At 39.1% G+C, this 14,596-nt stretch overlaps 1 protein-coding gene across 1 annotated transcript in view; it reads left to right on the top strand.

Moving 5' to 3' along the window:
- LOC137238150 (mucin-2) overlaps positions 1 to 14,596 on the top strand; it is a 51,388-nt gene that overhangs the window by 29,428 nt on the left and 7,364 nt on the right. Inside the window, exons 3-4 of the mRNA XM_067762811.1 lie at positions 9,397 to 9,613; positions 11,866 to 12,168. Of these exons, the coding sequence (XP_067618912.1) occupies positions 9,397 to 9,613; positions 11,866 to 12,168 (520 nt within the window). The remainder of the gene's footprint in view (positions 1 to 9,396; positions 9,614 to 11,865; positions 12,169 to 14,596) is intronic.

Genomic DNA, 14,596 nt, shown 5'->3' with positions numbered 1-14,596 from the left:
CGTGCTCCTCTTGAGTTTTCCTACAAATTGGCCGGACGGGACCTACATGTTTTATGCCGACCCCGAACGGCATCTGCAATGCAGATGAGTTTTCACTGAGAGCTTTTCATGGCAGAAATACACTCGGAGCGCAAATTGGAAGAGAAGCTCGGCCTTAGATCTCTTCGGAGGTTATCGCGCCTTACACTTATTTATTTTATTTTATGTCAAAGAAAGGCATACATTGGTGAGGCCGATATTAGAATCTGGATCGATAATTTGGAAACCAGTTTTTACTTTTCGCCTTGAGAAATCTCCAATGGGACTCTCCGTATAATCTTCCTCCTTACACTAATCGATTAAAACTAATAAATCTTCCTACCCTTTCAAGTCGTAGAGAAATACTAGGTGTACTATTTATGGCTAGACTTTTAAATGGATCGATTCCAAGCCCATTTCTTTTGAACGAAGTTAACTTGAATGTTCCGTGCCGAGTTTCAAGGCATTATAAACCTATAATTCTTAAACAATGCAGAAGCAATTTCCAACTACACGAACCTTTTCTATGTTTGTGTGAAGATTATAACTCTCACTCGAGAATAATTTATGTTTCGGACTCGCTCTTTGCCATAAAAAATAACGGTTCTATCTTCTCTTAATATTTAAAAAATTATATTTATACTTTTAGTCTATTGTATTTTGTGAATCTATATTTCTCAGCTGATGAGTTTCTCTGTAGCTGAGCGGTTTTAGATTTCGGCGCTTAAGAAGCCACTGCCTCTCAAAAACTCGGTAACAAAAAAATTATAAATAACACATAAATAAGAATAAGGAGTAAAAAAAAAAAAAACAAAAAAAAAGTACGTATGAAATAAAAAAAAAAACAGGATTAGCCTGGTTTCATCGGGCCACTTGAGGGCAGTGCACTGCAACAACGTCCGACAAAAAAAAAAAAATACCACACGTAGCCACTCAAAAACTAATTGCATCTATGGAAAATCATCTTGAAGGTGTTATTTAACAAAAAGGTGGTCACACGAGGTACTAAACTAAATAAAAACGTAGTTTTTCTAAGGCAGGGCGCAGTGCACGAAATAAGCCGTGGCCTTAGTTTTTGAGATAATTTTAGGATTTATTAAATAATTAGCACAAATGTGTAAACACATGAAAATTAAGTATTTGTTCAAATAAAAGCACACTTTTGTTAAAATTGCGCTTTTGAATATTTTTGACACCGTCACTAGTTTCCTTTCTATATAGCTCAACAGTTTTGTTCTGTAGCTGCACGAAATAAGCTGTCAGCCACTGTAATTTAAAAAAAAAAAACAAGTAAGGAAGGTTAAGTTCGGGTGTAACCGAACATTACATACTCAGTTGAGAGCTATGGTGACAACATAAGGGAAAATAACCATGTAGGAAAATGAACCGAGGGAAACCGTGGAATGTGTTTGTATGACATGTGTATCAAACGAAAGACATTAAAGAGTATTTTATGAGGGAGTGGGCCATAGTTCTATAGCTGGACGCCATTTAGGGATATCGCCATAAAGGTGGATCAGGGTTGGCTCTAGAATTTGTTTGTACAATATGGGTATCAAACGAATGGTGTTAATGAGTATTTTAAAAGGGAGTGGGCCTTAGTTCTATAGGTGGACGCCGTTTCGAAATATCGCCATAAAGGTGGACCAGGGGTGACTCTAGAATGTGTTTGTACGATATGGGTATCAAATTAAAGGTATTAATGTGGGTTTTAAAAGGGAGTAATCCTTAGTTCCATAGGTGGACGCCGTTTCGAGATATCGCCATAAAGGTGGACCAGGGGTGACCCTAGAATTTGTTTGTACAATATGGGCATCAAACGAAAGGTGTTAATGAGTATTTTAAAAGGGAGTGGGCCTTAGTTCTATAGGTGTTCGCCTTTTCGAGATATCGCCATAAAGGTGGACCAGGGGTGACTCTAGACTTTGTTTGTACGATATGGGTATCAAATGAAAGGTGTTAATGAGTATTTTTAAAAGGGAGTGGGCCTTCGTTCAATAGGTGTTCGCCTTTTCGAGATATCGCCATGAAGGTGGACCAGGGGTGACTCTAGACTTTGTTTGTACGATATGGGTATCAAATGAAAGGTGTTAATGAGTATTTTTAAAAGGGAGTGGGCCTTCGTTCTATAGGTGTTCGCCTTTTCGAGATATCGCCATAAAGGTGGACCAGGGGTGACTCTAGAATGTGTTTGTACGATATGGGTATCAAATTAAAGGTATTAATGAGAGTTTTAAAAGGGAGTGGTGGTAGTTGTATATGTGAAGGCGTTTTCCAGATATCGACCAAAATGTGGACCAGGGTGACCCAGAACATCATCTGTTGGATACCGCTAATTTATTTATATATGTAATACCAGCCAAGATTTCAATGGTTTTTTATTTCGCACTGCAGAACTTTTTCATTTTCTTCTACTTAATATGGTAGGTGTCACAACCATTTTACAAAGTTTTTTCTAAAGTTATATTTCGCGTCAATAAACCAATCCAATTACCATGTTTCATCCCTTTTTTCGTATTTGGTATAGAATTATGGCATTTTTTTAATTTTTCGTAATTTTCGATATCGAAAAAGTGGGCGTGCTCATTGTCGGATTTCCTTCATTTTTCATACCAAGATAAAGTGAGTTCAGGTAAGTACGTGAACTAAGTTCATTAAAGATATGTCGATTTTTTCTCAAGTTATCGTGTTAACTGCCATGCGGAAGGACAGACGAACGACTGTGTATAAAAACTGGGCGTGGCATCAACCGATTTCGCCCGTTTTCACAGAAAACAGTTAACATCATAAAATCTATGCCCCTACCAAATTTCAAAAGGATTGGTTAATTTTTGTTCGACTTATGGCGTTAAAAGTATCCTAGACAAATTAAATGAAAAAGGGCGGAGCCACGCCCATTTTGAAATTTTCTTTTATTTTTGTATTTTGTTGCACCATGTCATTACTGGAGTTGAATGTTGACATAATTTACTTATATACTGTAAAGATATTAAATTTTTTGTTAAAATTTTACTTTAACAAACATTTTTTTTTTTAAGTGGGCGTGGTCCTTCTCCGATTTTGCTAATTTTTATTAGGCGTACATATAGTCATAGGAGTAACGTCCCTGCCAAATTTCATCATGATATCTTCAACGACTGACAAATTACAGCTTGCAAAAATTATAAATTACCTTCTTTTAAAAGTGGGCGGTGCTACGCCCATTGTCCAAAATTTTACTAATTTTCTATTCTGCGTCATAAATTCAACTCATCTATCAAGTTTCGTCGCTTTATCTGTCTTTGGTAATGAATTATCGCACTTTCTCGGTTTTACGAAATTTTCGATATCGAAAAAGTGGGCGTGGTTATAGTCCGATATCGTTCATTTTAAATAGCGATCTGAGATGAGTGCTCAGGAACCTACGTACCAAATTTCATCAAGTTACCTCAAAATTTACTCAAGTTATCGTGTTAACGGACGGACGGACGGACGGACGGACGGACATGGCTCAATCAAATTTTTTTTCGATCCTGATTATTTTGATATATGGAAATCTATATCTATCTCGATTCCTTTATATATGTACAACCAACCGTTACCCAATCAAACTTAATATACTCTGTGAGCTCTGCTCAACTGAGTATAAAAAACAACCAACAAAGATGATAATAAATGTGTGGAGGCGGATCTCAAATACCCCGAAGCCGGCTTATGTAGCTAGCTTGCCTACCTTTAATTTGCAGTTTGTCATTACTGTTATGCGATTTTTTTTTTTTTGTGAGTTCTATTTTTACTGTCAACAAATTTTGTGTCCGTTGTAAAACTATTACACATACATGCATACATGTGTGATTCTATGCCCGCATTGTAAATAAAATTAATTTTATTGCCGGTTTGGCAGTTCTCGAAATTGTTTATGTTGAATCAGCACAGCTGGTGATTTGAGTTGATTGTCAACAAAAGTGCTGAGCTGCAGCATCAAATTTATTTTGTTATTGGGTTTTAAAGCTAACGGTAGTTTGCAATTTGCTTCTTTGTAGCTGCTTATAAAAGAATCATATATCGATATGTATGTATGTAAGTGCATAAGTTCTTTAAGTGCATTTGATCATAAGTGCACATATACATATATACAAATGTAGTTAGAATGTATGTTCACCTCAACATTTATGGCATCTTGTATCTCCGCATATAACCAAAAATTCGCATATAAGCGCTTAAGCTCCCACAGCGTCTGCTGTATTGCCAAATGCCAAAGTTCAACTTTGAGATAATTATGCATTGCAAAAGAGACATACATATATACAACTAGTTTTTTGCAAGCATTGTTGTTCCGACTTATAGAATTTATGATCCGCAGCAAATCTGCAGATCTTTTTTTTTAATTCACACATTTTTATGCATTTGCGCTTGTTTTGATTGTCCTCAGGGATTGATTTATCAAGTTTTTATTGGAGCTTACGATTTCTTCTCGAACACAAGCGAGATTTTCGAGACCCGAGAAATCGAGAACTCGACTTCTCGCGAGATTCTCGTGTCTCGAAATCCTCGTAAAATATTCTTACTTAATCGCTGTATGGACAGTATTTATACACTTGGTTTTTTTTACTTGTGACTTTTTTGTTGATTATATAGCTTCAATGACATTTAATTCAAAACATATTTATTATACATATAATTTTGTTCGCAATATTTTATTTTTCAACGAGATATCAAGAACACGACTTCTCGCGAGATTCTCGAATCTCCAATTACTCGTAATACTCGCGATCTTCTCGACTTTCAAATCAGTCGCTGCACTGGCTATATTCTATACATTTCGGGGTTTTTTACTTGTGGTTTCTTCTGGAGTCCAGAAATCGTAAGCTCTATATAAAACGGCCAATGAATCGATTAAGTTGAATGTCGAGAAGCTCGCGAGCCTTACGAATAATTCGAGATTTGAGAATCTCACGATAAGGCGAGACTCGCGAGAAATCTCTTCTCGAATATGTTCGAGAAATCGTAAGCTTTAGTTTTTATTGAAGGGTGAAGAAAGGCTTTGAAGAGATTTACAAGGTATAACCGAAACAACTGTCGCCTTGTCTGTCCTAATGTCACCTTGTTTAAATTTTTCCAAAATTTCGGAATTTCGTCTAAAAACAGAGTTAAGTACAAATAAAATAATTTACAAAAAATGTTTAAGTTAGACGGTTTTATTTAAAACAATACTTACATGTAGTATTAATAATACTAAATGCTAAAAAATAATTAGGTATGTCCTAGGTCCTAGTCATCACACTCCTCATCGATCTAGGGCGTTGATCAGGCAATTAAATAAAAGCGTTGGGCGCGTGAAATTTCTAAAAATGTGAGGCGTAGCATAACCCGATTAAGGTTCAGTTGGTCTTACTTATGACAATCAATAGAAATTTGATCCAATGCTTTTATTTAAGTGTCTGATCAACGCCCTAGATCGATGAGCAGTGTGATGATTAGGACCTACGACATACCTAATTATTTTCTAGGTTTTTATATTATTATTATTTCATGTAATATTGTTTTCAATAAAACCGTTTAACTTAAACATTTTTTTTTTTAATTATTCTATTTTAAAATTTTTAGTCTTTATTTAATTGCCTATGATTTCTCATTCCATTTAGTTCATTTAGAGACTTATTATTACAGGGACCCTTTCCTGACAATTTGTTACAACCTAAATCCAAATATTTGGTGTCAATTCTACCGGACTGTATGTAATATCTGTTCCAAATATGAGCCAAATCGGACACCAAATACAATTTTTTTGAATATCTCGATACTTGCGCCACATAGCGGAGATTTTTTGTTTTCATAGGTCGCTTTCTATTCATGTATGTATTATGGGTTCCAAATATGAACCGAATCGGGCCACAAATACGATTTTTCGAAGTATTTCGATCCATGCACCACCTATCGGAGTTTTCTTTTTTTTATTGCATTGCCATCAGGTTCTGAACTATATTCCAAGTTTCAAGCTTGTAGCTTATCGGGAAGTTTCTTAAATTTCAATTACAAAATTCTGTTCGCCCTGTCAAGTCAAGCTGAATAAAGCCATTAAAAATGGCACCCAACTACGTACGCCAGTGATCCCTAATTAGCGAAAATGACTCCAACACGAGATACCAGAGAATTTCAAGGGTTTCTAAATACTAGCATGGTATAAAAGGGATAGTTAGAAGGTCAAAGAATTACAGAAACCTTGCCCCCTTTTATGAAGATAGCGGCAAAAGTGAGTCATTTGAAAGGTATGTTGGCGGAATCATGCAGTTTTTTTAACAAAGCACGAGGCGATTTCCATGCCTTTGGAATTGAACAGCTCAAACGATCTTGGCTCCTTCGTAGTAAATTAAGCCAGGTTTACATGCTTTGCGATCACTGGTACCAATTGGGAGCACCAAGAGAGGCCAAGTCTTGCTGCACCCGCCTCTGCCAAGTCTGTGGAAGTGTTCTCCTTCGTCTGCCTCCAACTACACGTGTCGATAGAAATACTTTAGTGGCCGCAATGTGTTATCACCTTTCGTGATTTTCACAGCAACTCGGTTGAAAAAACATGTAAAACCAACCTAAATACCTATTATGTGAATCTGCCTATTCCAAATATCTAAGTCTATGAGTGCAGAAATCAATCAATCAGGATTATGAAAATAACTGTTTGAATTTCTTTACGTTATACGTCCGATTTGATTCCCCATACCAAAATCAAATGTTGAAAATTGAAAAAAAAAATACGCTGTGTATACCTCAAATGGGTCTTGGAACACAGGGACATCGAGGGAAACTGCATTGCAGACGAGCTTGCAAACAGCCAGGCAGATTCCTCCCGACAAAGAAAGCTAAGGTAAGCCTCTTGCCACATGCAGGCTAATGCTAAATAGCACATATATAGTGAAGTCAACGAAAGACGACTATCCATAGCGGGGTGTCAGACATCTAAGCAAAATGAGATCCTAAAAGACCCCGTCACGTTTTCGTCCTTAGTTGGGATAAAACCTCCATACTGGTAGGAGTACTATCTGGGCACAGCCTTATAGGTAGGCATGCAGAAAGGTCGTCGGCGTTGCGGGGGTTGCAAGGTGGATGAAAAGGAGGAGGAAACGGTGGCTCATCTCATCTGTGCTACTGCCCGGCGAAAACTTTGCATTTTGAGGTTGTCCCTGTAACCTTAAATGCTCCTTAGTTAATATGGCCTCTCACCATTACAGCATGAAATTTAGTTGCCAGCTCTTACTCTTTACATGAACAACATTAATATTTATTATACTGGTGATCTACAGGATGAGTATGGTACAAAGCAAAGCAGGGTTTCTCCAGCTTGATCACCGCAATACAAAATATTTAACCATACTACGAGACTGTTGAGAAGGCGTATATCGCATACTACCCGTGCAAGAGAATAGTCAGCAGAAACTGGGGATTAAAGCTAAAACTTATGATGTAGCTCTACAGGGCGGTCATAAGGCCCGTCCTGGCGTACATAGCCATAGCGTGGGGGCCTGCCCTGGACAAGCAATACAACATTAAAAAACTAGACAAAATACAGAGGGCAGCATGCGCAGGGGGAACAGGTGGACTCAGATCGTGCCCGACGGACGCACTAAGCGTTATACTTAACCTGCTGCCACTGGGCCTCCACCTCAGTTATACAGCGATTAGCACATCAATTAAGGGAGTCTAGATGGTGGAAAAAAACGATATGGCAACAGATTACCTCCCAAAAACACTGATCTTCGACAGGAATTACAAGGTACAGATACCCTCTAGAACGGATTGGTCTGCCGAAAGAGTTGGCAGGGAGGGGGGGCGTCGGCGCCGGTGTCTTCTTAAACAACTAAAAGTCGCAATCCCCATCCATCTTCCAAACACAGCTAGTATCTTCTAAGCAGAGCTGCAAGGAATAGAGAGAGTCTGCATCTTCCTGCTGCAGAACCGGGTAGACGGTGAGGTAGTCATATATTCCGACAGTCAAGCACCGCTCAAAGTGTTAGAATCACCGTGCACATCCTCTAAAGCCGTCGATAACAGTAATAAGGTGCTACGTGAAGTAGCCAACCAGGCAGATATTACACTCATCTGGGTACCCGGCCACAGGAACATTGACAGCAACGAAAAAGCGGTTGAAATAGCAAAAGCAGGTGCATCATTAAGCGTCACGGAAGCAGTCACGGTGCATCGACCACTCACATCAATTTAAAGAGACATTCTCACCTATCTTAGGAAAATAGCAATCCGTGATTGGTACTCTACGGACACCTGTAGAATCACCAAACTAATCTGGCCAGTGTACAACCAGAAAAGAACCGTTGATCTACTAAATAGGTCTAGGCAGGTAATATTCGGAATCACGGCCACTATTACAAGGCACTGGCCGTTTGACCCACACGCGGGTAGAATTGACATCCCCTACAATGAGAGGTGTAGGAGCTGTAGACAGGAGGGTGCAGAGGAAACGGTTACTCACTTCCTCTGCGAGTGCCCAGCCCTCGCAAATTTTCGGTCCCGAACTAGGCAATTATGTGTTGCGATGTCAAACTGCCGCATCAAGGACATCAGTAGGTGTATCGTTTTAACCAAGTGGTTTGAGTAAAACAATATGCAGGTACTTCAGCCCAAAAATATAATTAGTTCAAGGAGAAAACGCATCAAAATGGCGCCTAGAGCGCTACTTGGGCCCGGCTCCATAGCCGGACAGCACAGCAACCAACCAACCAACGAGACTGTCGACATCATTGATATCAGCAGCATTTGCACACACCTGTTATGGGTTGTTCCACAGCTATTCAGGTTAACTGCTCTGATTACTTTCTCTAGTATAACAAAAAATAAATCTCAAGATAAAGAGTTGGCTTATATAAAATTTAGTTTGTTTTCGAACATCTTGGTAAGGGCCTAATACCGATGAAATAATTTTAGTTAGTTTCTTCTGTAAAATTAGGAAGTGAGAGATACTCATCAAACACCAGTTACAACAACAGCAACAATGAATCGAGTAAGTCGAGTATGCAGAAGTCTGGGCTATGACTAACTTTCATTTATTCTGATAGATAAGAAAGTAACTGCTTAAACTTTCAGTCACGTTAGACGTCAGATTAAACTACTCATACATCATCAAACATGGAAACTTAGAAAAGAATTCCACTCTCCGTGAAAAAATTAATGATCTCGCATACCTGTCAAGATGCAAGGGTCCGAATCCGGTATTGTGCCAAAAGAAGATGAATGTAGTAGATTAAAGCTCATAGACTTCATTGGATAGGCCATTTTCGTTGAACAGAAAAAGCCGTATCTTATTTGGCTTGCCCTATCCTTGCATCATGAAAATCTTAAAAACTTTCTTTTCAATTAAAATAATTACATTAAAATGATTTTCATTTACAGGTTCAAGACTTCCGGTTCCTGTGCCCTAATAGCACTGCCTTCGATCAAGAAGCGCAAATCTGTGCAGATTGGGGTGATGTGGATTGTGAATCCTCTGTGCTCTACTATGGCAGCGATAATTTTGACCTTTATCGCATTGGCTCAGGATTTGAGAGCAAACGGGCGCCACTCGCTGAAGAAGAGGAAGCAACATTCCATTTGCAGCGAGCTGAAAGCGGTAAGTGTGTAATTTTAAATAATTTTAAAATAAAATTTTAGATGAAGCCTGGAGGTATTTTAAAGAGTCAAGAATAGGCTTAATTTAGATTTACAGTAAATCTTCAACAAAAAGTATTTTTTCCTCAATAAATTTTCTGATGGTGGATTTTGAGGAGTGACAATATCCTTTAGTGTATGGTAGGCGATATTTTTTGTAAGGTCACTCAAAGGTGTGAAGGCTTTTGGTTCTTTTAACATCAGAGCTCATTATAATTGGCTTGTCATTTATACCATAGAAACACACTTACTTCAGCAAATACATGTGCCTTCACCAACTCTAATCGGTGGAGGCTGTTCGTGGTCAAGTTAAGGTTAAAGTCACTTGGTTAAAAGTCTATTGTAATACCATATAAATTAACGGTAGTGTCAGCTTTAATTATTTAGAGAATTGCAGCCTCGAATAAGACTGATCTCCAGAATGAATATATCAGGCATGCTTAACGAACGAAACGATATCATTTCGTTACGATAATCAACGCTAATAAACGAAACGAAGTCACTTCGTTTCATTTATTAACGTTAAGAAATGACTTCGTTTCGTTTATTAACGTTGATTATCGTAACGAAATGATATCGTTAAGCATGCCTGGAATATATCATCCGTGGATCTGCTCAAGCGCCTAACTTTCACAAAAGTTGGATAACTAAGGATGTAGAAGGAAGGATCTTCCAGTATATTGAGGTGCCATGCAAGAAGTCCTGTTCGTAGTGTTATTGCAGTCTCCACCCCGAGTCCTATTTAGTTTAACAGACCACCTATCTTATGATACTACGGATCTCGCTTTACTTGAATAAGACGTATGTTGAGCACAATCTGATAAAGAGTAGACTACAGATGGCCATCGTAGGCTCATAATGGGTATACTTTCTGGGAACTACCTTTTGTCCTCACATACTTTTAAATAGGTCCTTGTCAGTGTAAGGATATGTAAGAAGCATTGCAGGTGGAAACGTTTAAGCACGTACTGTAGTCGCGTTCACCAGACTAATGCTCCAGTTATAAGAAGTAACACAGCTATCATAACTAGAAGCAGCAAGTCGAATAAGTTCTAGAAAACTCAAAGCTCAAATACTAGCTAGAGGAAGAAGTTGTTTTATAATATCGACCCACATGGGTGATTTCAAGAGCAATGAGATGCTTTGAGGTGCTTCAAACGGGACGATAACTTTATCAAGGAAACAGTATCTCAAGCTTATCTTAGGCTTCAAGCGTTTGGCCTCTATAAGGAGCGTACTTACGGGCATAGCCGTATTTTGATCAATGTAAATTACCCCTTTATCACAAAAAACAATGGACTAAATATGTTATTTGGCAATTTTTTGATTCATAGTAAGCAATCCTCCTTCCTATAAGGAAATATTGGAAATATGGGTAGCCCACTCACCAATTCGACATCACAGTTTTCACGAAAGTATCAAAATATATGCAAGAGTCTTTGCAGCACTCCCTGTGACGGCGAATCGTGTTTCAATATTAGATTTTTGCTTTCTAGAAGACATGCGAAGCATTACTGGAAACAAGTAGTGCAGGACACAAGGTACATTTTCGTTAGAAAGACTGCTCTTCGGGCTCGCCGGTCAGCGCCGAAAACATTAAGTCTTTAGTTGGTCAGTATAGAGAGTGCGCAATGGATCTGGTAAGTCAACATCGCGTTTCCCTTATAAGAGTGCCAGGTATCGACATGGCTGATGAGCTAGCGCAGCAAGGATCAGCTCGTGATAGCGACGGTCGAATTCGCACCCCTGGGACTCATCGGCCATCACTGGCTTAGCGAGGCTAACAATATATCTAAACTCAGTTTCCAACCTTTGGTGAGACCACCTTACCCTGATCATGGCTATGCTTTGGAAACAGCCTCTTGGACAGTAAAAACAACAATCTATCAAACAGTACTAGTAGTTCTCTCCACATGTAGAGAGGTATGAAACAGGATGCCTGATTTTCCTGGAAGGAGCTGGTTCCCTTAAAGTGCAATTAATTTGTAGTATGCAACCTACCTATTCCTATATTCCGTAGCCCAATTGTACTCTCATTGCATATGCGAAAAGGCAATCATCTTCAATTAATGCAGACTCGTGGACTAAAGCCATTTCGTGATTTAGGTGACTTTTGTCTTTGCCCATAATCAGCGCTATTGTAATTAAATAAATGTACAGTAACGCAGTTCATTTAATTTTAAATTATTTTAATGGCTTTTTATTTCCAAACAGGCGATATTCGTCGCTCAAAAGAAACGCGCGTAGATCAAAAAGTACGCCCTGACCAGCCGCCAAACTATTCAAAACATTTTGGCGCAACACATCATCGCAATTCTTTTCATAATTATGCATCTACAAATACGCAACAAAACAACAACAACAACAATGATTATCAAAATGAGCCACAACAAGCGCGAAAAATTGAGACGACACCAGCACGCAAACCCATTGTTAATTATTATACACCAACTACATCAACGACGACAACAACAACAACAACAACAACTACTGAACGCTATTTTGATGAATCAAGGCGTAAGTTTTGCAAAATTAATTAAGTAGCTATTTACATAAGTAGTAGAGTAGCCTTTTATTGCTGATAATGGAGTGGTTAGACACGCAAATTTGAAACAAATTTTCTTATACCAAGCTGTGGGGAGATTGTGGTATGAAAGTTTGATGACAAGATAATGGTTTAAATACTATTTAACAGGTTAGGTTAGGTCGGTTGGCAGCTGTCCAGTTAAAGGGACTTGGACGCTTTTTCGTTCCGTTGCGTTACCACTCAACCGGTAGTACTGGCTTCCAGTAATTAGCGAATCGCTGCGTGTCAACGATAAAATTGCGAATAAGACACATCGATCTTGGATATTTCCTGCGGAGAGTCGATCAATAAGCGACTAGATGAACCCACTACGTCGTCGTCCACACAGCTTACACAGCCGGGCACGTCTAAAATAAAAAAAACGCACGACATGAAAACCTATTAGGTACTCCAATAACTATGCATAGATGAGCTTTAGTAAGTATTTATAGCCGTGCGTTTGAAATCAACAGCACTGCTTACTTCGCAGTCTCGGGGTCCACATATCCAGAAGCAGAGAGCAAGTGGCCAGCAGTGGCCAAATTCTTCAACGGCAGACATGGTCAATTCGCCAGTACGCCACCGGAAATAAGTTCAAGCAATCCCCCACAGTTCTTGACCCTACTGTGCCTGAGCTTAGCGCTTTGATAGCCGTCCGACTGTTTGAGTAAATGTTAAATTATGCACAGTTACAGCTGCGGATAGAAGCCCATCTATCGCATCCTTTATATGGGTGACCTCTCATTTCGTTCTAGTCAGTTCGTCGGAGTGGTCGTACAGTGTCATCCTTGGCTGAACTGCAATTTGTCGGGCTTTTTTGGTTGAGCTGAAAATTTAAATAGGCCTCAAGGTTGGCTTTGTGCTTCCTTGTGGCGTTTTGGTGGAGTTGGGAGATGCAATGCTTCCCTTACCTGTTTTTGCACTCTTAATAGGAATCAGTGTGACAAATAGCTTTGAAATACATATTGCTTATTTTGTGCCTTGCGTGGTACCAAATTACATTTTGAGAAATGGCGGAATTTAAATACTGAATAATGGAGCTACTGTGAACAACGGAGCTATTGTGAATAGCGGAGGAACATGTGATATGAAACGACAATCTAGAAAGACCATTTTGGTTTTGTACCTGGCGCTATAGTCATAGAAGCCTGCCATTAATCCCAAATCCAAAAAAAAAAATGGGTGACCTCTTTTGAAAACCGCTGCAGTGATTGGACAACCAAGATTTTAAGCTGACACAGAACTTCTGGAAAACGTCCCATCGACCCTCCCCTCCAGCCTTGACGTAGCCGAGTACTCGCTCACGAGACTTACGTTCCACATTTATTTAATGCCCACTCGCTGTTCTCTTGATCTCTTGTGGGAATTTGAGTGTTGAATCGGGCCACAACAGCGAAGTAGACTGCCTTGCCAGGGATGAAGTCGAAGCCGATCAGAAGATTGGGGTGACCGTAATTAAGAAGCTTATAAAAAGCATCAGAAGCGGTATTCTGCCCGAACTGCAGCCATTTCCCCCGATGTCGGTTTAATCGCTGCATTTCTTCCATACTTAAGAGTTTGAATATCCGCTTTTGTAGACCTACTTTTACAATAGGTGTTTTGAGATGCCGAAAACTAGTCTCGAGCTATCCAAGTCCCTAAAGAAAGATCGAGCATTCTTACGTTTTTAAATGGAACAATTTAAGGCTTATTGATCTAACTGAGTCTTTGGGAGGGACGAGGGAGAGCTTTTTTCGCATTTGGGTTGCAGGTGAGGTAGGCCATATTCCAAAAGTCGGAGACGTGGCCTAATCTCCGTCATTTGGCAGGAATAGGATACTGTAACGAATTTTGAGGAAATTCTGCTTATTTGAAACCTTCTGCTAATGTTCGAATCGCCAAACTGTTGAACAAATCACTCCAATATTCAGTATTGCAAACTGGTCTTTATTTAGACTGCTTTGGGAGTACTACTTCACAATTATACTTCACAACCAATAGCGTGTTTAAATCAAAAATGATTAATGTTTGCTCAACTTGCGCTGCTTTTATACCCACTGTTGCTTCGTTCGCATATTTCTCCAAAGATCTAGACGTTTCACTTTCTAGAATCTCCTGCTTGGTTAACAGCAGTATATACATGTATATTTGTAGTTTGTGCGTTTATCGTAGTCATATGCGTGCATATGTGAGAGTAACTACTTCGGCTGATGACTACGTGTGTGTATGTGTGAAATATCTTTTCGTCGCCTTCTAAGTATGGGTATAAATCATGATTTATATGTTCATGTACACCAATGTGGCTCGCTATTTTTGCTGTTGCGTGATTATTTACTAACGGCCTAGTGATGTCAACATTCGCCACAACACATATTACTGCGTGTATGCTTTCTAACATTC

Source organism: Eurosta solidaginis, chromosome 1 (genome assembly GCF_040869045.1).
Source record: "Eurosta solidaginis isolate ZX-2024a chromosome 1, ASM4086904v1, whole genome shotgun sequence".
NCBI lineage: Eukaryota > Metazoa > Arthropoda > Insecta > Diptera > Tephritidae > Eurosta > Eurosta solidaginis.
This window is presented reverse-complemented; position numbering and strand designations above follow the sequence as displayed.